The sequence below is a fragment of the Nomascus leucogenys genome, chromosome 15, assembly GCF_006542625.1.
Source record: "Nomascus leucogenys isolate Asia chromosome 15, Asia_NLE_v1, whole genome shotgun sequence".
Lineage (NCBI taxonomy): Eukaryota > Metazoa > Chordata > Mammalia > Primates > Hylobatidae > Nomascus > Nomascus leucogenys.
In genome coordinates, this window is record NC_044395.1 from 29,088,318 (window position 1) to 29,112,969 (window position 24,652).

Genomic DNA, 24,652 nt, shown 5'->3' on the forward strand with positions numbered 1-24,652 from the left:
AAAACTAAGTACCATAGAAAGTGAACATTGGATGAAAGTGGTGACATCCATGTCCAATGAGGGACACTTTCAAAAAGTTAGAGATATGTGAGAGTCTAGAAAGAGACTAGTAGAGATAGGTTACGCATGGGCCTTCCTCTGCCAACATCCGGGATGTTGCATGTGTGTTGTTTCATGACCTCTCAGTAATTCCCAAAATTGAGTGTATAAAATGTCTCCACAGGTAATTCTGGTGCTAGTGGACCATGGGATGTGCTTTGAGAATTATTCCCTTGGACTAAAACATACACACACACACACACACAGACACACACACACACACACACCCCAAGTGTGGTAGAGGCCCAGGAGATGACCCTGAAGCAGCACACTGCAGGAAATCAGGGTGAACTGGCTTTAGTGTACAGGCATGGTAGCAAAAAGCCCTGAGTGTGAGAGAGGTTCTGGGCTTCTGGGTCTCACACATGGTGTGTTGGATAACATGTAAATGTTTCACAGACAATCTGTTCATTACAATTATAGCAACAAAGTTTGCAAGGAGTAAAGTAAAAAAATATAGTGAATCCAAATTTAATAACTTTGCAAAGTTAATCATCTAGACATAATAGGCTTTGTTCTATAGAAGAGAATGGATTTAGTTTTACCTAGGTCCCTGGGAACCAGGCACTCATGTATGTGTTTGCAGTAGGAAAACAAAAAATACATTGAGAAACAAGTATAGACTTTGCAGACACCAAAATGGAAAGTACCTAGACTGTGGAGTGTGTAAGAGACCTGGAAGAAGATTCCTTTTGGGAAAAGAGTGGACAACTCAAGCATCAGAGATTGGAGTCTAACTACTTGCAGACTGGCTGAGGAATGAATATGAATATGATATTAATAACCATTATGTTATCTTTTGTCTCTTTGAGAACTGCATAACTTTGGGACTTTTTGTTATTGTGACATGTAGAGCACTGACATAACTTTTTCGCTAATTATGCTACTCTCTTCATATCCTTTGTTTTCATTATTTAAACAATTTGCCCTGAATGAAATGTTGTCAGAACACTTGCAAAAGAGTGAGTCTGGGCTGCCCGGTGGGTAGGGACTCCAGAGAAGAGATGTATGACAAATGCCCTAGAAAGTAACTCCCATTCAGTTATGCTGTTCGTAACTAACTGGTAATCCAAGTATGTTTTTTTTGAGATGAAATTTTCAAGAGTGTTTTCTAATGGGAATGAATTACAGTAGTTCTAACAACTTCGATAATGTTAACATCTAAGGTATGCTTACTGTATCAAAAGTTTAAAATGTTAACCAAAGAAGAAATGCTTTAGAAACTCTTTTCCTTTGGAATTTAAAGCTCAATATGAAACAGTCAGTGAACTCTGTGGTAAAATAGATTTTGCTATTTTTTTAAACTGCATTTTTTTTTCTCATTTAGGGTCACCTAAGCAGTCAGCAATTCTTTCCTATGGATATAAAACTAACCAATTGCTTCATAATGTCAAACAATTTCCTCATTCTGCAGAGGTTTTAGCTACTTTACTGTACTGTGCAAAGAATGTTCATTGCTTCATGGTCTAAAAGGCAAGATGCATAATCATGAAACTGGTGAATTGCAGTTCTGGCTTGGAAAGTGAGTCCCTCCTAGGACTTCAGTTATGTTCTAAATCTTTCTATCTTTATTGTTTTCTGAAGAAGATGACTCTGTGTAATTCTCCATTTCAAAGGGGTCTTGTGAGGATTAATCAGAGTACATTTTGAAGGTGAAATATAAGTTGGCTTTTAGGAAATTTCATGTTACATTTCAAGTATATGTTACTTTCTTGGTTACTCGATTAATAGAGTTTCCTACGAGCTATGGATTTGGTTTCCAGACTTCTGAAATATTGTGCTATCAATAGCATATGATAATTGCCAGTTTGATTTTGACATTTTGCAGTGGTAGCTGAAGACATTGATCTTGATATTGCTCTGATTCGGGCAGGAACATTTATGCTGTATTTGCCCTCAGCTATGAATGCGTACACTCAATATCAAGTACACTCAAGGGAGGCGCATAACATGCTTTCATGTGAGGCCCACTTTGGAATAAATTCTGGCTTTTGTGTTTTGCTATGTATACTAGTATAAAAAATGATGGCACTGCATAAAGTTTAAATTTACTGTGTTCAGCAGAATTGTAAGAATTTGACATTATTGATGAATATTTAATAGAGGATAAAGTAATATAGTGATTGCCTCACCAATTACTTAAAAGATATCTATGAGTAATTACAAACAATGGAGGTATAAATAACTATCTAAAATAACAACCACCTTTATATTGTTGAAGGAAACCTGTTCCTATGGTTATCAAATACAAGATTACTATTATATTTGTTTTGTAGTTCTATACATGGCAGCATCAAACTTAAAAGAATAGTCACTCCAGATCCTGAAGTCAATTAAAAAAACTAGGATTTCATATTCTGAATTTTTATCTTCTTTCTGATTTTGGTCTTATCAAGTGTCAGTTTTTCTCATTGTTTGTGGATTGCATTATTAATAAAATAGAGAAAGATTTAAACACTGTATATGCCTCTTGGAATGTAGCTGCAAATTAAACAGTAACAGACATTTAAAAATTGTTATGTGCCCAAGAGAAAAGAAGTTTCAGGTATATGTAAATAAATTCTTCAATAAGTTGATTTGCTTACCCCATAAACAAGTTCTCCTACCATCCCATTCCAGATTTTTGTGTCTGCATCCCTTGCTCCATATTTTCCATCAGGGACAATGGCAATTTTATACTTGATACCAATATGTTTTGCAATTTCAGATGCCAAATCTACACAGTATCCTTCATACTTGTCATTTCCTTCAAACATTTCATGATTTTTCTTGTACATAACATATGGGGATTCCTATAATGAGAGAAGTAGAACTGTAAAGGAGAAATTATAAAACATTTGAAAAACTTCATGTAACTTTCCAATTTCAGAATTTGACAGAAGATTGTATTTAGTATTGGTACACATACTGATTTTGTGTAGCTAGAAGTCAATAATAAAACAGATGAATATATAAGTATGCTTACAAGAGATTAAATTGCTTTGCATTGGATACTAAAACTGAAATCTTTAAATTTCCATTGGATTAAGTATTAAAAACCTAACACTATGACTGTGATGGGAGAAGTGTCAGTTAATAATTATCTAAAGAAGCATAAATTATATTCTTTGGCAATGAAATGAGTATTTCTAAAATATTTCATGAAATTAAAGACTATTCAGTAGTCAGCTTCACCTAATAAAAGACTAATTCAAGGTCACAGGTTTCCATATTCTGCATCTTATTTAGTCACATTCAACTGTGACTTCCTTTAAGAAAAAGGTTACATCATTTTTATTTGATCTCTAGTGTTTGGCAAGATGCTTTTCTCAGAACAGGCACTTGGTACACTATCATTCAAAGAAAAAAATGAATTAATAGTTTAAAAATTCTTAAATAGTTATTTGCATTAAATCTGCTTTCCTAATGTTGTCCAATATTTTGGCTTTAAGTATGGTTTGTGCTGCATGAAATTTAATTATATTATAAAACATTTCCTTAGTGATGCTGATAATTTTCCTCCAGTTATAATGAGCATACACTTGAGGTGATATTCCCATTTAGTTTTCTAAGCAAGTGAAACAGAAAATTTGATGAATAATTATGGTGAAAATCCTGATAAAATGAAAAAGTTTATCAGTGGCTAATAATTACTGGACAGTTTTCAGTTACACACACACACATACACACACACACACACACACACCCTTAAACCAAACCATTAAAAGACATGCACTAAAGAGACATTTTAGCAAAAAGCACTTGATTTTGTAAGTGGCACCTAAAGCCACCAACCAAAGATAGACCTGGTGAACACATAATGTGGAGAGAGTCCTTGGTCACATCTTAGTTTTTCCAGTCATTTACAGAGAAGGAGTGACCACCTTTGGCTACAACATTATTGAGATAATGTATTCATATTTTATAAAATTGTACGGTAACTTTTTTTGGTAATCTCTCATAAAAGTCTTTCCTTTTTTCCCCAGAAAATTCATAATTGGGGAAGTTGAATTTGCTCTTAAAACTCTACAATAGAAGGTAATTTACTTTGCATGAATAACATGGCAACCTACACTAATTCTGATTTTGTTTTTAAGTACTTCATAAATGTAGAACCCCTTTTAAAAATTTAATAAAACATGTGAATTATAGGACATTTTATTTTCTCATAGAGATGCCCTAAATAATTCTACAGTGGGCAGTTGTCCAGGATTGGTCCTTCTACTGTGTTCTTAAATCCTGCCTTAGGTTGGCACAGCCAAATGACCCAGAAATCTCCAACCTTTTTGAATTTGATGAATATTCTAACCCTGGAATCGGGTAAAAAGTTCTTCCACACATAAAAGTAAGGCAACCAATTGCCTCTTCTTTAGATAGATGAAAATTATGCAGTAGTTTATGGAAAACATTGTGAAAATATAAAGAGGTTAGCAAATGTGGTTTTAAAATTGGTGAATTGTGGTTGGGGTTATAAAATTGGTGAATTGTTGTGAAGCATTATTATTTTCTAAAATATGCAATAAAATATTAATAGTTATTAGGAGCTAATTCTTACGTTTTCTCTTTTTTTTTTACAATAACCTTTTTAAAATATGGAAGAGTACTTAGAAAAAAGCAAGAGCCACATATATGTAAAATGCTTAAATTCAGATTGAAATGGCTGTACAACTATTATCTATAAGTGTAACAAGTTTAAGAGTTTTTCAAAAGGGGTATAGCAAAGGCTCCATTTGGTACTATGGTTGAAGATCAATTCACAAGTGTCTGCAATATTTGAACACATGAATTTTTTTACTCAAGTACATATATTACTGTATTAGCTTGTGTGTGCAAGTTTCTCTAGCTAGTATTTATAATCTAATTTGCTAAATACCCTCTACATTATATAATGAACAATTTACTTCAATAAAAGCTACATATTTGTTATTTAATCAAACATTTATTAAGCAGCTACTGTGTGCCAGTCAGTTTGCTGGGTGATAGGGACACAAAAATAAGTAAAGTATGCCCCTTGTTCTCTGCAATCAAAGTCACTATAATTTTTTTGTAATAATGGCAAAGGAGTATAAGATGTGAGGAACAATAATAAAATATAGTAGTAGACTGGGCGCGGTGGCTTACGCCTGTAATCCCAGCACTTTGGGAGGCCGAGGCGGGTGGATCATGAGGTCAGGAGATCGAGACCATCCTGGCTAACACGGTGAAACCCCATCTCTACTAAAAATACAAAAAATTAGCCAGGCATGGTGGCGGGCACCTGTAGTCCTAGCTACTCGGGAGGCTGAGGCAGGAGAATGGCATGAACCTGGGAGGTGGAGCTTGCAGTGAGCCAAGATAGCACCACTGCACTCCAGCCTGGGCAACAGAGCGAGACTCTGTCTCAAAAAAAAAAAAAAAAAAATATATATATATATATAGAGTAGTGAAAAACAATAGTAGCTCTTACTTATTTAGTGCTTACTATGTATCGGGCACAATGTAAAGTTCTTCATGTCTTTTCATTTACTTTTGACACTGGCACATTGAAGTAGGCATTTCCTATTTTGCAGATGGGACAATGAAGACTCAGGGAGGTTAAGCCAGTTGTTCAATTTCACAGAACTAACAAGTGAAAGAGGTGGGAACTGACCCTATATTTTGATATTTTGTTTTGTTTTTGTTTTTGAGAGACAGTCTAGCTGTGCTCTATCACCCAGGCTGGAGTGTAGTAGTGTGATCTCGGCTCACTGTAACCTCTACCTCCCGGGTTCAAGCGATTCTCCTGCCTCAGCCTCCCAAGTAGCTGGGATTACAGGCGCACACCACCACTCCCGGTTAATTCTTGTATTTTTAGTAGAGATGGGATTTTACCATGTTGGCCAGGGTGGTCTCGAACTCCTGGCCTCAAGTGATCCACTTGCTTCGGCCTCCAAAAGTGCTGCAATTACAGGTGTGAGCCGCTGCGCTTGGCCGATCCTACATTTTAAAATATCTGGAAATTTTTGAAGCTATTTCATTTATCAAAATATGTGCAATTAATTGAGATTCCATATGACTTAATGAAATATCTGGAAAATTTTGAAGCGCTTACTGCATTTATGAAACTATATGCCATTAGTTGAGATTTCATATGACTTAATGAGAAAGGGAACAAGATTAAAGAAATGCATTTCTGCATTTTTATGAAATTCATTTAATGAAATTCTTCATATGATCTATGTAAACAGTGTAAATAAAAACCTTTCAATGTATTCTCATAGTGTCTGGCATATAGAAGGCAGTAAATAAATACAAAGATATCCTGGCCTATCAGTGTTTCCTAAATAGTAGTAACTTTATAAAGTAATTTTATTAGAAATTCTGATTCAGGTTTTCTAAAGGAAAGTAAATATTAACAAGTGCTAGGTTATCTCTTCTGAAGCAGGCCCATGTCTATTTGAGTAAAATATTTATCTAATGTCTTCTTTCATTTTCTCAGTTTTTTCTTTCTTTTTTATTTTGGACAGCAGGGGTCCATCAGGTCATTGTTTTCCTGCCAAGCAAACCAACAAAGACTAGAAAAGGCTTCAGCTTACTGCAGATGTTGATTAGAAATGTAGTTAGACTTTTTGCCCATCCAGGGGCATAAACAATTACTGAGATTCAAGATGAGTGATGCAGACAGCATAAGAGAAATGACATGATTGCACCCAGGGAGGTGAGGAGGTTTAAAGGAGAGAACGGCTAGGCTTTCCTTGAACAATGTCTCTCATGGTTGCTTAGCTCTGCTGTTTCTTTGACTGTGTTTCATTTTGCTTTGCTTTCCTTTCACGTCAAGTCCAAAAGAGTAGCAAATACTCAACATTCGCCCAACCTCCTCATTTCCCCCATGCTCAATCTGATAAGTTGTCTGCAAGTAGCTCCTCAAACACTTCATATTAGAGTTAATACAAAGTTTGGGGGCTACTATGGGGGAAGAAAATACAAAATCTTTTCAATATAATAAATAAATTCTGGCAAATTATTAAGGAGGGTTTGTGGGGTATCTTTGTAAAACAGCCTTATGAATTCCCAAGTGTTCAATTTTGAATAAAAATGGAATGATCAGAAGGATAGAGTAACTTCTTTTTTCTGTCTTATGTATACAACCTGCCATGATTATTATCAACTACTGTGCTTTGCAGGACAGTAATTTCTTAAAAGTTATTTAAAATGCATTACTTCTTAGTGAATATGAGTTGTATATTAAGATAGTTTCTCTAATGAATGGGGTTCTACATCTGCTCTGCTTTTCAGGAAAGAAATCACTCTCTGTTTAAAGCTGCTACATTAGGGCTTGCTTATGAAAGTATTTATGTAAATTGATTAAGATGATTTTTAATCAATAAAATATAATTTTCCTACCAAGGAAATTTTTCTGGATTATTTGTATTTAGCAAAAGTGGAACTACTGAAACAAAATATTTCTTAGAAAGGCTTCAAAATTTTCTAAACATCACAAATATAATTATTACAATTACTATTGAAAGTTGTTAAAATAATGAGATCAGTGTTAACCAATGTTGTCTCCTATGTGGATATTTGGTTTTCTCCAAAAAATCTTAATGGATGTAGATAACTTATCCCATGGATAAAATTCTTAAAAGTGAAACTTAAGATAATATTATTCAATTCAGAAAAAAAATGAGTAAATCTAATGGCTGAAAAAATTTAAATTTAGCCAAAATTATTTAAAAACTAACTGATTTATAAGCTCTTCAGTGAGTGATGTATGGGAAATAGGAAAATTAATATTTGGTATAAGGAAGAAAATACATTTTAATTTTCTGTATGTATGTATATATATAAAATACATTTTATATAAATATGCATGTGTATGTTATTATAATGCACATATATATGTATAGTGCATCTATAGAATTTTACATAGAGAAGAAAAAATATCAAACATCTTATAAAAAGTACAAAAAGTAACCTCCAGAAAGATCATGTGTGATAAGGGTAATTGCTTTTAGGTTTGTAACATAATTCTGATACTGGAGTGAATAAATTTGGTTTTATGGAAAATTTGCCTAAAGGATTGTTGTGTTCATGAGATGGTAAGAAATATCTTTGTAGTTGAGCAATACATCATAAGCATCTCTTGACTTCAGTAGTAAAGCTTTGGGAAAAAAAGGAGCTTGTCTGAAACATCCCTGTATTATCTCCCCTTTTCCAGAGAGTTCAATAGCCAAGAAAGTAGTAAGATTACAGAGGAAAACACCACCCTCCCTTCTCCCAAGATCTACTGTAAACTGCTTTTCCCTCAATTGCTGTATTTATCCAAACCACATGGAATAGATTTGGCTTCTTTGGGTTATTTGCAGAAATGATTACTTTTAATACAAAAAGTTAAATCAATATGGTCATAGTCTTATAAATTTTATTGATTTCATAAAATTTTTAGTCAACAAGGCTTAAAGATAAAAATGATGATATTAATTTTATTTTCTATTAGATTTTGCTGTGGTATATTCAGTATGATTATATTCAGGTAGAGTAAATTCCCTATTAAAATGAAAATCACATTGTAGATATACAACACTGTTACAAGAAAAAATAACTTTCAACAGCCATAAAAGCTAACACTACATTATATTTAATAAAGATAGCTAATATAATTCTTAATTATGTTTCTGGTCTGCTTTCTCTCAATATACTATTAGTTTCATTGAGTGCAGGATTTTTGTCTGTGACATATCCCCAGGGCTTAGAACTGTGCCTAGCTCATAGCAGACGCTCAATAAATATTTATGAATAACTGAATTTCTCAATCAATTTTATTTAGCAATAGCACATAGTGTTACAGCGTGTCAACATATAAATAACAACATACACAAAGGACAGACAACTGGAAGAACAATAACACCATATCAATTTCAATCAAAATGAATTATATCCAGTGCTCACTCTCAGCCTTCTTCTATATCTAGATATAGGTATCACATATATTAAAATGTCTAGCCAATTCCATCTGTGTTGGGAATTTTCAGTTGAATCTGGGGATAATTACATGCAGATGCCAATATCTTGTTTATCTACAAGGGATTTCTTTCATAATGAATGAAGTGGAGGGATATCACAGGTCCTGGACTACCATTTTCAACAAAAGCAAATTGAAGGAACACTTTCAGAAAAAGGATTCTAGTATGTCTTTTTGAATTACTGAATGATTATGCAGTTGCAAATACCAGAGGTATTATTTATATAAAGATTACATTTTTATACAAAAAGACAGATACTAGTATTATACTATTTTGATAGCAAAAATATTGATGGCTTTACTGTCAAACAACATATAACTTTACAGAATATCCTTTATATATATATATATATGTGTGTGTGTGTGTGTGTGTGTATATATATATAGATAAAACAGTTGGATTTTTTCAGTCATTTTTATCTTTTTTTTTTTTTTGATAGCATGCTTCCTAAAAACTACCCATGCTTGCAAAATTGATTCAGTATTTTGGTTTTGAGAATTATTTGTCCAGTCCCTTTAGTAACAGGGATGGAAAGGAGATTCTCTATATCATACCTATAATGCACATTAAAACACTTTATTTCACACAGAACAGGCAAAATTCCAAGAGATCTTTAAAGAAAACAACTGTATATATTCAGAAAACAAGCACACAAATTCCGAGATATTTACTTATAGAAAATCTACCCTTGGAAATGGAGTGATATAATTCCATCATTTACGTACAGTGACCTCATTTCAAGATAGGGGAATTGATATGTCAGAATTGCTAAGTGATTCTTTGTCAACATCTATTTCTTGAGAAAGATGAAGATTAATTCTTCTTTTGTTCTAGGATCTCAGAAAAGTCACAGAACTTAATTTTTTTTTTTTTTTCTGGTAGTCCAGAGTTGGTCATCCAAGAAGAATCCCACATGAAAAATAAGCTTAAATTTACTACACTGGAGAACAAGACTTGAGCCTTAGTTAGGAATGGTCGAACAGCGCGGAACTCTTTTCTTTCTTGATCAATTTCTTAAAATAGGATTCTTCATCAGAGGCTGAAAAGAGGAGGACTGTACTGAAGTATGACTTTCCATTACTGTGTCTTTTTTAGGAAAAGAAACATATATATATATATATATGTTTATATATATATATATATATATATTGCTTTTCAAGTCCCATGCAAATATTACACAATTAAGTTAGAAGGTTTACACAAAAACTGCTGTTGGTTGGTTTGCATTCTAAAATCATAAACTTCTGCTGAAGGCTTGTCAAGATTACATTAAATTGCTGACTGGTGATGCAACACAGTTAAAACTAAGTGCAACATATGAAGGCTTCTCTGTGGCATTTTCATGCTTTAACCTTAATATCACTTTTGGGAACAACTCAACATTACTAAAAACCTGAAACTAAAATGACAAAAGCTAAAAACTAAATTACATAAAATACTTCCATTGTATTTAGAGTAAGGTTTCCATAAATATTTTAAAATATGTTTTGCCTAAAGAGATGTGAGCTGAGTATATATAACTTTAAATGAGATAGAAAAGGTCACCGATTGTTGATCTGTTTTGACTAGCGTTGACTTTAAAGGGCATGTTTGACTTTAGAGGAGAAAAATACATAAGATATTCTATTATTTAAAAGGTAATTTCATGAGAATCTCTTTGAAAAAGGAGCCTTAAAATTTAGAGGATTTTTCATTTTTTGATGTGGCCAAATGAAGCAATTGTATTCTTCTTAATTTTTAGAAGTTCAATAAACTATAATGTGTGCTTCTCACTGGTCAATGAGAAAAATAATCGGTGGAAGAAAACCCTTTTCTCATTCAAAATAAAAATAAAACAAAATTAATTCCTAAATCATTTAGTTATATAAATCATGCTCATTAAAATCTTCACAGTCACATCTTCACTACTGTAAACAGACAATACAAATCATTATCCGATGATTAAACTACCTGAAAATTATAATTTTAAACTTTATTAATTATTATTACATTGACTTTTTAAAAACATAGTAACAATAATAATATGTTTACTACTGGATATATTTATGTGATTGGTGGTTGACCTTTGGCATGTTCACTGTTTTGTGCTTTAGGGTCTTAGCATTTCATACATTTCCAACTAGAGTTTGACAGTCTCAATTTTTAACATCTGAGCATTTTTCCAAGAACAACAATGTGACAAAAGATAATACAAATAAAAGTACTATATGTACTCAAAGCTTAGGATGAACCTATTCAAAGCCTCAATAGGCTTTTGTGGATCAGAACAACCATGTCACCATTGCTAACAGTCAGCTTTGCCCTCCCTGCTCACCATCGCTGGGGAGTTAAAATTGCCTGTGGACAAAATGGAACACCGTGAAGCATAGACCAACACTTACCATAATTGTGGTTACAACCACTGTTCTGTTCTCAATAGCAGCTGTGTCATTGCCAAGAGTTGGTACATCTTGAATCAAGACTAACTTATCCATATCATTCCAGTAACCAACCTGCCAAACAGAGAACATGCTTGAAAACGTATTTTAGAAGCATTTACTCTAGTTCTTCTTAGAACAATGAAGGGTATGAATAGGTAAGCAAACAAAACAAATGTAAGCAAACAAAACAAAAGCCAACGGGAAAAAAGAGTGGTTGGAAGTGTTCTTACTTGCTCATGAGCCAGTTTTCCTGGTATTAAGGATCCTGTCTTGTTACATGTTTGGCAAATTTACTGTTTACAATAGTGGAGTGGCCAAGAGATTGGGAACGGTGATTCCAAAAGGAATATGAGCATGGTGCCTTATTTTATGCAGATCCCCTCCTCTAGTGAGATAGACTGGTGCCCCCTAAATTAATTTGTGTGACTTTATCAATAAAGTTACAGGTTGTATAGTAAAGGGAATAGCCAGATTTATAAGAAGAGCATGTACAGAATATTTTCAAGCAAAAGAAAGTTGTATATTCTTAAAGCAAAACAGGAATGGTTTTGGGTTTGATATAACCTAGCCACTAGGTAACAATCTTACCATTTTTTGAAATGCTAACTACATCAGAGATGAATATTAATGGTCAATGTTTTTGCTTTCAAATATTACATTTAAATTTGTATTTTTTTCATTTTAAATTTTTATTTTTTTATTTAGAAGTCAAGCACTTTTTCCTAAAAATGAATTAAGTAATTACTTAAGTACTCTGAAAAGTAGTAAGCTACAATGGGATCTTAATGGAAATTTAGGATTCTTTGGTTTTTCAGACCATTAAGCAATAATAATGGCTATCACATATTGAGTGCTTGCTCTGAGGCAGACAATGTACTCAATGCTTTTTAAAAGTATACGTCTTAAAGTTAATACACATACCAAGTATGGAGTAGGGGCAGTTATTATCCACATTTTAGAGATGAGGATTCATTTTAAAAGGCTAAATAAATTACACAGAGTTACACTTTAGTAGGGCCTGAGTTCAAAACTCAGGTCTATATGACACCAAGTCTACATGCTTTGCTATTATGCTATGCGACCTTCCAAAATAGGTGTTCATTTAATGCTTGACAAACTTCTTTCTTGAATTTCTTGATTCAGTTGATAAAACTCATGTCTCCAATAAAATGTATGTGTTTGCTCACTGGTCTGTATTCACTATTTGTTCTAATATGTTTTGGAAGTCTCACTTGCCTAATCCAAGTTTCTCAACTGCCATGTTAGTATTTATGAGCATATTAAAATAGAGTAAGCATTAACATGTCAGAAAGAGGCACTAGATTATTCACAAGTGTTGCATATATAATTCAATAACAAAACAGATGGAGAAAAAGACTTTTTATTAATATGGCTTGCTACACTTCTTGGTTTGATCCAAAATTATAAGTTCAGCAATTTTTTTCAATAGTCCATGTGAATCAATCTCTGGTTGACATTTATTAATAATTATGTGAAATTTTTAATTTAAAACAACTATATATTTGAGACCCACCCTCTCCTCAATTCTTTTGTGTACTTAAGTCAGTTGATTCTTGTTAACTCTGCTTTCCACATGACAGTTATATGACATGAAAAGGGGTTTTACAGTTTAGCACTCCATTAAAATGCACCCACCCTGAAGATCTCATCAGCCAATTTTCAGGAAAGACAATTTTTCTTTATTAATGAGTCCCACAACAGAAAGAATCACAGATCTGGGATACATTTTTGGAGAGTACCTAGACATTGGCAAGACCTTGACATTTTGCATTTAAAAACTAAACCATAGGTTTGCAGTTATTCCACTTTTAAAGATAAATGATTCAGAAGTGCCGGCAAATTAAAATAATAAGCAAACTTTAATTTTTTTGCCTTATACCTATATGCAATTATGGTTAAAAAAAGAGAAAGTCATATTTTGTGATAGGGGACCAATTAATGATAGATTTCATGTGGACCATGGGCTTATTTAGAAGTAAGTCCACATGAGGGGTCAGTTCCTGAAGAAAGGAATCCTAAAGTTTGGACCCAGACCTCACAGAAGATGGAATTTCTCTCTCCAGTCTTCACAGCATTTTGCATTTTATTAAGAACTTTTCCCATGACTGATTTCATTTAATTAGACAGGGAAATGGATATTTTTCCTCTAGACAAAAAGTGAGTGAAAAGTGGTTTTGTAATGCTAGAGCAAAAATATGGAAGCATTTAAATCACTAAATTGATAAAGGATGTCAGAAAAATATTCACCTTCTTTGGACTTCTGAAGGTGATTTGTATGCAAATGTAACTATACTAAGATATGTGAGAAAATGTGTCTGTATTTAGGATGGTCTTGGCCTAGAACATAGAGAACAGATAGGGACTGAGTGGCTGTGAGGAGCTCCTGTTCTACTCAAAGTTGATTCCTTGGAAAGCTGCTTTGATCAGACCTGCCCTGACAAATCTGACCTAATTCCCACACCAGCCCTAAACCCTTATAGGCAATGGGACTGATGATGTTTCAAGATCTTGAAACCTGAGTCAAGATCTTGAGTGATGCTCTAGAGCTGCAGGAATTTTGGTTTCTACTGCAGCTCCACCTTTTCCTAGCTGAGCATCTCTGAGCAGGTTACTTAGTTTCTTTGAACCTTACTTTTCGATAAAAGGAGAAAAAAATATATATCTTACTTTTAGGTTGTCATGAGGATTGAACATAAAAATGCACATCAATTTTCCATTACAGTGTTGGCATATAATGTGCTCTCAATAAATAACATTTTTACAATTAAAGATTTCTGAAACCATGCAACTCTGGAGCATTCCCTCTGGAGCCCTGGATGGGGGTCACTGGAGTGATAAGAAGATTCCGCTGTACTTAGGAGCTCAGACTTCAGAAAGAGCTTTGTGGCTTCTGCTTAATGAGACTCTCAATCAATTTTCCTGTTGCAGAAGTCAGACAAACTGATGGGTTGACTCTCTGATCTGTTTTCAAAGATAGCTCCCTTGCTGGCAAGTGTTCAATTTACAAGAATGATTGCTCACTTCTCAGACATATTGCCTAGTTTCACCAGCATAGTGTCTCTCATGGTAGCTCATTTTTAAGTTTAATATTCCTGACACAATGCCCGAGTTGATCATTGCCACGGAAAAACGAAGATAGATGAGTCTACACCATTTTATACTTCATATTTCTTTTTTTTTTTAAAGAGCCTTAGATGAGTGTCAGCTGGGTGTGCAGATGTACTGTTCATCACTCTCTTAACTTACTCCTTAAGTTTCTTTTTGAAAAGTCTTAATTTTTGTTACCATCATGGTTCAATAGGCTATGAAAAGATTCAGTACTATGAATAGCCCACTTCATATTACTGCTAGTTACCACCAGCTTTCTTTTTCCACTATTCTTTCTCTCATAGAGAATGATTTGACGTTCTGCACTTATAGTTTTGCAAAATAAGTAATTGTCATTTGCATTTTAAAATATTCTGTTTAAATGGCAAATTTTGCAAGGTCTGGTGTGTGGCAAGGAGGTGAGCCAGTCTTACCTTTGTCCAGCTGTTAGCATTTAGCATTGTCCACCTATTAACATTTTTAGGGGCCTGTGGAATATCCTATCTGCTCCGCAGCTAGCAGAGGATCTCTACTTAAAACTTGCCTCTTTTTTGTTGCTGGCTGTGTGCTGGTAGAGTGGGCTGTTCTTAACATCTCCTTCCCTTGCTTCAGTCAATCTCCTTAGAAGAGCCTGCCGTGAGGTGCAGCTGGGCCCCCTGGCTGCCATCCATCTCCTGCCACTCCTGATCTGGATCAGGTAGGCTCCAGCTTATCATGTATTAGCTGGCAGCCTGCACGTGGGCTATGCCATTAAGAAGAAGGAAATCTAGAGATGGTTTTCATAGCAGCTCCAAACTTCAAACAGATATAGAAGCACACCCATATTGTAGACTGAAGCAAAATGCAACTTGGAAAGCCTTTGCCATTTTCCATATATCACCTTAACTTTAATGGTCCTGCCTCCAAGCCTTTCTTCGGTTGTTGCCCCTTCCAAACTCTAACATCCTGGCAATTTTAAATCCCACCTCCTCCATGCAGCCTTCCTTTATTTGTTTTCCTCCAGCAGGAAATCATCTCTTCCTGATGTAGATCTGATGTAGATCAGTAAGGGAGAAAATACTAAGAGTAAAATTTGTTTTATCACTTACAGGCTTTGGATAAGGTAACTTATTGGGCCATAATTTTCTTATTTGAAAAGAAGAGAAATACTACTACTCAAATTATAGGTTTGTCATGAGGATGGAATAATGCAAAGCACCAAGTCCAGTACTTAGGACACAGCAGGCATTTCATAAATTGCAGTTATCATTACATAAAAGCATGAAAATATATTTTGTAAATTTTTTTTAAACAGCCAAATATAGCTTTTAGATAAGGTTAACTTGAATATCTGTTTTCCTGAACGTCCTAGTTCCTAGATAAAAGGAATGTTAAAAATTACATGAGTTAGCTACAAAACACTTATAACCAATTACTGTGGTGGGGCTGTATGGTTGCACTGTGTAAAGTACTTCTTGAATGCTGGGAAGACCGCTCCTATACTTATTCATATCTTACCACTAGCAGAATTGTCTTCCCAAATCCAGGAACCTAGCACCAGCAGCTTACTGAACAACTTAGATGTTTCTCTCCTCTCTCCCTCTCAGCCTAATAATAATCTTACCATCCATCTTCTCTTTTGCTCATTGAAATTTATCTAGTTGATTACTTCAAGTACACCCAGCCTATTCTAAATATGTTCACCCATTAGAAATAGTTTTTTTGTACTTGCTCTAATAATTTCATAAATGACTACCTTGAGGTGCTTATGTCTCTTTACTGCTTTGTGTTCTGTTCTGCAGAGCAAATTTTGTTTTGTGGGATTCTTTTTGCTAACCCCACCCAAAATATTGCATCCATTTTGGATAAGGGATATAAACAGTGTATAAATTAGTTTGTTTCAGCTTGGGCACACTACCAAATATCAGTTACATGACACACACATTTATCTCAGCATTGATTATAAAGAAAGTACTAAAGAATTTGTAAGTACTCACAAAAAAAGGAAATGTTCAGCCATCTTCTGTACGCCTTTAAAATGTTACATACAAACTAAGTAAACAGAGAATTCTGTTTTTCAGTTTGATTGTGGCTCACCTTTCTAGGTCCTGTGCTTTTCAGCTCAAACACATCCATTGTGTAATTGACTCTACGTCCATAGTGGTCAAACTGAACATTCCCTGTCAGCCCTTGAATTCGAACCTAAGTGAAAAAGAAAACTACATGTGTTCACTTGCAATTTCACTTATAGGAATTTTAACTTCATCTGCTGGGCTTATAACTACTTAAAAAAGCAGAACTATAAACTATAACCAACTAACTGAAATGCCAGTAGGTATTTGAGCTATTGGGATAGAATCTGAAATAGGAATATCAAAGGGATATATAAGCAATTTTGCTATACCCCTGGAAGAGGAATATATTTTGTTTTTACTATTATAAAGTTTTCATTTTTACTCGAAGAATTCTCCCTCAATTATAAAGTATTTTTATAGGAATGACAATTTTTTATGGTTACTTTTCAGTTTTATCTATATATCCACAAAATGGATTAAATAACCCTGATACTTATGCCAGATCATATTCTCACCTTGCTAATATTAAAATTAAGATATAAGAAGCAAAAACATATAAGGACATTTTTGAAAATATTGAAATATATTTTATTCCAAATTTCCTTTTAATTTGCTTTTGCTTATGTTTTGAACCTGTGACATTTCAGAACATTTAAAATGTAACATTAAATATGTATATATTACCTTAATTATTTGAACAAATAAACATTAAATATGTATATATTACCTTAATTATTTGAACAAATAGTGTTAGTATAGTTATAAAAGACTAAAATAAACTGACTACTTAATCCAAAGTTACAAAGCAATTGAAAGATCTCCAGAGGTAGTCATTATTTCTGGTTCTGGAATGTTCCAGGACCCAAGTGGGCTTATACTTTCTGAACCCCTTGTGGTTAGCTAGGCCCATGAGACTCTTTCTGACATATGAGTTGTAAATAGGCAGGACAGGTAATATTATTAAGCCACAGAATTTAATTGCCAATTTGAAACCTGCCCCCAACTATCCATTTCCCTTTGCAGAATTCAAGATGGTAACTGCTCTGCCCGCCTACATCCTCGAGTGATTACAATTAGCCCAGTGCCCCTGCTAATCTAGCGTGTGTCTAAGTAAGCAAAGCTCCTTTGTTGTTTTAAGTCACTGTGATTTGGGTTTTTTATTACTGCAACATAACCTAGCTTATCCCGATTACGCATCCACATAAAATGTAAACAGCAAGATTTTACCTTGTATTTTATCTAGAAATGTCCCAAAAATGATAGCTTGATATATTTAAGTAGCAACTGTAATATGTGTTTGTGCTTGGATAAATTAGTCCGTTTTTTGAACATTCAATTAAAACAAGACCATGAAATGAATTGAACTTAAATAAAATTGTGAGTTACCTGTTTGAGTGTCCTCTCCATGTCAATTCCCTGGCCCCATGGAGCAGCAGGATTTGCCAGACAATCCCCAGCATTTCCTCTCCTTGAGATATCAATTTTCTGCCTCCTAAGACTTCGGAAAGTTTCAGCCATCACAAGGACTCCATCATAAGTCAGAGCAGAGGTGTACTAACCAAATGAAAATGAATATAATGGTAAATGTTAAAATCTTATCGAGTGCCAGAAATGGTCTGGGGTTTTTGTAAGTTTATGACATAAAGCACCATTCTGTCTGAAGGATGGTTAAATTACTGATAATTAATTGACTCTGGCTTCAGAAATTTCTATTCTTGCTTTAATATAAAGCCTGTATACCAAATCTTATCATCCTGACTTAAAAAGGAGAAAAACCATTCTAAAAAATAGAAATTCTAATAAAACAGTTTTCCATCAGTTGGGGGAAGAAAGACCCTCAGGCAAGGCCTTTCTGTTGTGTCCCAGTACAAACAGCTAACGTATAAAAGGCTAATGCAACTTTGTAATCTGCCTTGTAGTCAGTTTCTGTGGTTGAACCCCAGGAGGGCTGGGCCTCTTAATCTTTTGCTGCTCCAAAAGGCCTAGCAAGGTTCCCTGAGATTTAATATAAGTTCATGGACTTGAAGTATATATCTTTGTTCAGTCTCCCAGAAGAATGAGTGGAATTTTTTATTGTTATTCAGAAATATGATGCCAGAAATAATATCTACTTATCCAACAAATGTGTATGCATCAGTGACTATGCTAAATAGGAATGGATATTGCCACACCGCATCCAATGCAGGTGCACAGGAAGGCAAAGTCATTTCGTTAACCTAGGATCGAAGTTTCCAATATAACCTAGGATCCAAGTGGAGATGTGAAGGATAGACCATCTGCTTCTCTTTGAGAAAAGAGTGAGCTCCCCCAACCTCTGAGAAAATATTATTAAGGTTAGGAGAAAAAGTGAGGAAAGATTGAGATAAAAATGTAGTTTTCTAAATATAAAAATAAATCAACATGGGATCGCTTTTGGTAGAGATTTATTAGAAAATTCCTGAACACATGGAAATGGGGCACAATTTTCTTGAAGCATGACAGATCTACTTATTCAACAAATGTGTATGTACTAGTCACTGTGCTAAATAGTATCAACTACTAACTACTAATCATGACAAAAACTACATTGTCTTCTTTAGAAATTCCATATGGTCAGTTCCTTATAATTAACACCTTCTATGCCTGTATGAGCAGTAGGTTTGTGCTGTAGAAAGTGGAGGATGATCTCCTTGATGTTGTACTTTTAAATGAAGAAAAATCATTTGAAATTCCAATTGTAGAAAGTAAACCTAGAGCCGGGCATGGTGGCTCACACCTGTAATCCTAGCAGTTTGGAAAGTTGAAGTGGGTGGATCACTTGAGTCTACGAGTTCAAGAGCAGCCTGGGCAACATGGCCACACGCTATCCCTACAAAAACTGCAAAACATTAGCCAGGCGTGGTTGTGTGCACCTGTAGTTCCAGCTACTTGGAAGGCTGAGGTGGGAGGAGGATCGCTTGAGCCCAGGAGGTCAAGGGTACAGTGAGCAATGATTGTGCCACTGCACTCCAGCCTGGGTGACAGAGAAAGACCCTGTCTCAGAAAAAAAAAAAGAAAAAAGAAAAGAAAGTAAACGTAAGCAACACGGCCATGAGACATAGCAGCCACCATTACAGGGAAGAGAAAAACTAAAACACGGATAAAATAAGAGCATTAATTCTAACAAAGAACTGTTCAATATTATAGGATATAACTCTTGTATTAGAAGGATCTAAAAGAACCATGTAAATTGAGAGCTTTCCTATATATTCCTCCAGGACATGATAAAACAAGCTTCTGGATAGACGTGCCCTTCACAATTGATTGGGATGGGGTAGCTAAGAAAAATTAAGGTGTTTAAGCAAGGTACTACACCAAAAATGAATGTGCTCCTCCTCTGCCTGACCCAACACATCTTTGAGTAGAGAAAGTCATCAAATCATCTTTTTTTGGTAAGGCAAGAAAATAAAAATGAGAAATAAAATAAATCTTGCTTAAGTCATGAAGGGCAAGAGAAAAATGCAATGCTAGTACTTGAGGACCAAAGGAGGAAAAAAAGAAAAATATTGCCACTTTTTCAACAGGAAGAAAGAAGCTGAGAAGGGATGGCACCAAAAAGCAAACGCACTTACTGTGTTTTAAAAAGTCCATTTATTGATATGTGAACCAGAAAAAAGAGCAGGTATCACACAGAGTGGTGCAGAGCAAAGGAGACATTTAGCCAGAGTGGCAAAGACCTGGGATTTGACAGGTCATAGAGCTGATAGATGGAAAGAAGCAGTAGTTTAAATCAGTTTTACCTTTTCAAAAGATGTAATTCTTTTCTATATGTCTTATTGTGCTATAATCCAGGGATCCACAGTTACGGGCTGACAAGTTCTAGGTGACACCTAGAAAATTCTTACTAATCATTTCATTTTTAGGCAGGGTAAATAGTGCCCTATAGTTATTTACTGCTCTGATAAGTGATTAGAATAATGAAATGATTTCTATTTACTAAGATTTATAGATAACAAGACAGAATTGGGCAGAATCATAGTGCGGTAGAAAAAGTATGGGCTTAGAGAAGAAAGAACTAGGATGAATTTTAATTCTGCAACATAGGTTTATGGGAATGTGAAGCACATTTTTTGGTTATGGAGTATAAAACAGAACAAAATGAAATGAAACAAGATAATAGTGACTCTCTATTGTGGTTATTATGAGGATGAAATTTCATATCATATCTGAGAGCTCTTTGAAAAATGTACCAGACTCTAGCTAGGAATCATGAAGACTACAAAGATGAGTATTTGATGGTTACTGCCCCAGAGAGTTTATAGGAGTGAAACAGTAAGCGTGCAAATCATTATATTAAATCCCCGATGAGAATTGCCCAATCAAATACTATGGAGATTACAAGAGAGAAAGGAATCACATTTACAAAAAAAAAATATATATATATACTTTTAGTTCTTTTTAAATGTACAGTGAATTATTGTTGATTGTAATCACCCTGTTGTGGTATCAAATACCAGATCTGGGTCAGGCACAGTGGCTCACGCCTGTAAAGCCAGCACTTTGGGACGGATCACTTGAGGCCAGGAGCTCGAGACCAGCCTGGCCATCATGGTGAAATCCCGTCTATACTAAAAATACAAAAATTAGCCAGGTGTGGTGGCGCAGGCCTGTAATTTCCAGCTGCTCAGGAGGCTGAGGCATGAGAATCGCTTGAACGCAGGAGGCGGAAGTTGCAGTGAGGGGTGAGATCGCGACACTGCACTCCAGCCTGGGTGACGGAGTGAGACTCTGTCTCAAAAAAATAAATAAATAAGTCAACCTGAAAAAAAAGAAAAAAGAAAAGATTTCATAGAGAAAGTGGAATTTGAGATAAAGCCTTGGAAGATGGTTGGATTTCGACAGGTAGACACGATGGCGGAGGACTTTTGAGGTAGAAGCACGTGAACAGGGAGTGATAAAGGGTGGGGCAATGCAGGGCAGCTCACACTGGCTGGCGCATCAGAAAGGAGGCAGAGGGTCACGCACTTGGAAAGGCCTGATTGGCCATAGAATGGAAAACCTTGATTCCAGGAGATTTTTTTAAAGCAGGGAAGTCACATGATCAGAAGTCATGCTTTTAATCTTGGTTGAAAAATTAAACACTTAGAGTACACTTTAATTAATTATAATCAATCCTCATTATTTGTGGATTCTAAATTGTCAAATTTTCCTCCTTGCGACTCTTAAATTGATACTTGTGGCACTTTTGTGGTTATTTGTGGAACTGTACAGAGTGGTGAAAAATTTGAGTAACCCAACACACAAGGTCCCAGCTGTGGCTGAACAAGGAAACACTGTTTCCTTGTTTCTGCTCTCATACTGTAAACAAGTGTCCTTTTTGTGTTCTATTTAGTGCCATGTTTTCTGCAGTTTTATACTTTTTGCTGATGATTTCACTGTTTAACATGGCCCAAAGCATAGTGTTAACGTGCTGTTTAGTGTTCCCAAGTGCAAGAAGGCTGTGATGTGCCTTATGGAGAAAATGCGCATGTTAAATAAGCTTCATTTGGGCATGCACCATGGTGCTGTTGTTCAATATCCATGAACCAACAATACATTAAATAAGGTATCTTTAAACAGAAGCACCCATAAAACAAGGTTATGTACTGAATAGTTGACAAAAAGTTTGTAGCCAGAAGCTAGCAGAACTTAACACTATATTTCCCCTGGAGCAATGGTTCTATATTTACTTATTCAGTATTTAAAGAGACTTTATAGAGCATAACTGCTGTGAATAATAAGAACGAATTGTACTGCATTTATTTATTAAATGGCTACTGAATGCCTAGCATCATGCCAAGAGTTGTGAATGATGAGAGGATTATATAACAAAGAGGCCAAAGCTATAGCATAGACAAGTCTAGTTGGATATAATCAAATAGGAGACATTAAAATAATTATATCCTATGTATTCCATAAACCTTGACCCTGACTCCAGGAGAGCCAACTAACAAATCCATTTAGTAATTTGCATGTATTTATCTGTAAAATCAAAGGATTGGACAACAGTGCTTGACACATAGTGGACATCCATTTAACGTTCTGTTTTGAAATTCTGTGATTTTATAAGGCAGTGAAGATGGTATGCTGAGCTGGCCAAACTCCAGTATTTCAGAGAAGAAATAGACATAGCCAGTATGAAACATTATAATTAGAAAATAGAAGCAGAGCTGAGACTCTCTAGCCTTAGATCTTGTTTTTTCTAGGCTTGAATTTCCAAATTATATATAAAACTTTTTACTGGAATACACTGTAAGTAATAGATTAGCAAATGATGATGATGGTGCCTTATTAGGTAGGGGCTCAAACCACTAAGTTGGAGTTTCAGAAACATTATGCCATAATTTAACATGAGGTCTAAGAAAGTCATCTATCTGTTTAGTTTGATCAAATATGCTTATGATCAGAAATTTACCAGCTTTTTCTGAGCAAATATTAATAGCATACATTCACAATATCTGTCAGAAAACAATGAAAAAAACCTGATTTTTCACTGTTAATTTGAAACAGAACTTTTGCAGAAGCTTGTATATTTTACATTTCTGCTAATTTCCTAATTTGCCTACTCATTTTAAATCACTTCATGAAGATTTCTGTGTGGGAGAAAAGTTACGGATGCTCTTTCACATTTGAAGTATTTAGTTAACAATTAAAAAACATATAATTCTGAAGGGAAATTCATATGTATAGTACTGTAATAATTATAGTAAACTGCTTGAGCTAATGTCTAGCAACTCTACTCTTAAATACAGAAATTTAGAAATTTTTAAGAGCATGTGCAAGGCAGTTATAAGGACAAAATGCTTTCTTCCCATGCCATACTATGTTTGGCAAAATGTTAATGGAAAAACTGTATAGTAAAGTTTTCATCTTAAATTTTGAAACTATCAGTAATACAGTAGATAAAAATAAACAAATACCTTTGGAGGAGTCTCAGATCCTGGATACTCTCTCTGATCTAGTTTCTTCCAGCGATCCATTAGTTTGATTACCATAGGTGTATTAAAATCCACCAACTGGAATCCAGTAACATTGGCTCCACCATGTATAAACCTCTCAAGAGAAATATCCTTGAATCCCTATAAAAATTGATACGAAATATTGTTAATTTTAGTTTATTATACATGGCAGCTCTTCAATAGTAACATAAATTAATAACCTATACGTATTAAAAGATTTTTAATAAAGCAATGGCTAAAAATGTGGAAAATGATAATAAAAGATGTGGAAAATCTAATTACGTCTATTTAGCCATAAAATTCTGTAATTCAAAATCCAATACATGAGACAAAGATATGCTTTTATTTCAGTTCAAATCAAGTATTTCTTGAATGCCTCTGATTGCCTTTTATGAAGTATATAGGTGGATACAGGAGATAAATATGATTGCATCAAAAAGTCTCCTGTTTCTCACTAACTCATTCTATGAAACTAGTATCATACTGAAACCAGTATTTGGCAAGGACACAACAAAAACGAAAACTACAAGCCAACATCCCTGATGAACACAGACATAAAAATCCTCAGCAAAATACCAGCACCCCAAACCCAGCAGCACATCAAAAAGATAGGTCACTGTGATCAAGTAGGTTTTATTCCAGGGATGCAAGGATGGTTTAACATATGCAAAGCAATAAATGTGATTCACCAAATAAACAGAATTAAAAACAAAAACCATACGATCCTCCCAAAAGATACAGTAAAAAGCATTTGATAAAATGCAACACACTTTCATAATAAAAATCCTCAACAAACTAGGCATCAAAAGAACATATCTCAAACTAATTGAAGCCATCTATGACAAACCCACAGCAAACATCATACTGACTGGGCAAAAGCTTGAAGCATTATTCCTAATACCTGGAACAAGACAAGGATGTCCACTCTCACCACTCGTATTTAACATAGTACCTCCAATCCTAGCCAGAACAATCAGAAAAGAGAAAAAAAAAGGCATTCAAATAGGAAAAAGAGGAAGTCAAATTATCTCTGTTCACTAATGACATCATCCTAT

General features: G+C 34.6%; 1 protein-coding gene across 7 annotated transcripts in view; it reads right to left on the bottom strand.

The window, feature by feature from the left end:
* GRIA4 (glutamate ionotropic receptor AMPA type subunit 4) overlaps window positions 1–24,652 on the bottom strand; it is a 380,722-nt gene that overhangs the window by 60,312 nt on the left and 295,758 nt on the right. For 6 of the 7 annotated variants that reach the window (XM_030829275.1, XM_003253075.3, XM_003253074.3 and 3 more), the window contains exons 7-11: window positions 23,559–23,717; window positions 18,028–18,195; window positions 16,664–16,768; window positions 11,441–11,551; window positions 2,685–2,891 (exon numbers count right to left, since the gene is read on the bottom strand). In XM_030829275.1, coding sequence (XP_030685135.1) covers window positions 2,685–2,891; window positions 11,441–11,551; window positions 16,664–16,768; window positions 18,028–18,195; window positions 23,559–23,717 — 750 coding nt within the window. Of the gene's footprint in view, window positions 1–2,684; window positions 2,892–8,837; window positions 10,099–11,440; window positions 11,552–16,663; window positions 16,769–18,027; window positions 18,196–23,558; window positions 23,718–24,652 lie in introns of those variants that run through there. The other variant, XM_003253076.3, reaches the window with a different exon arrangement.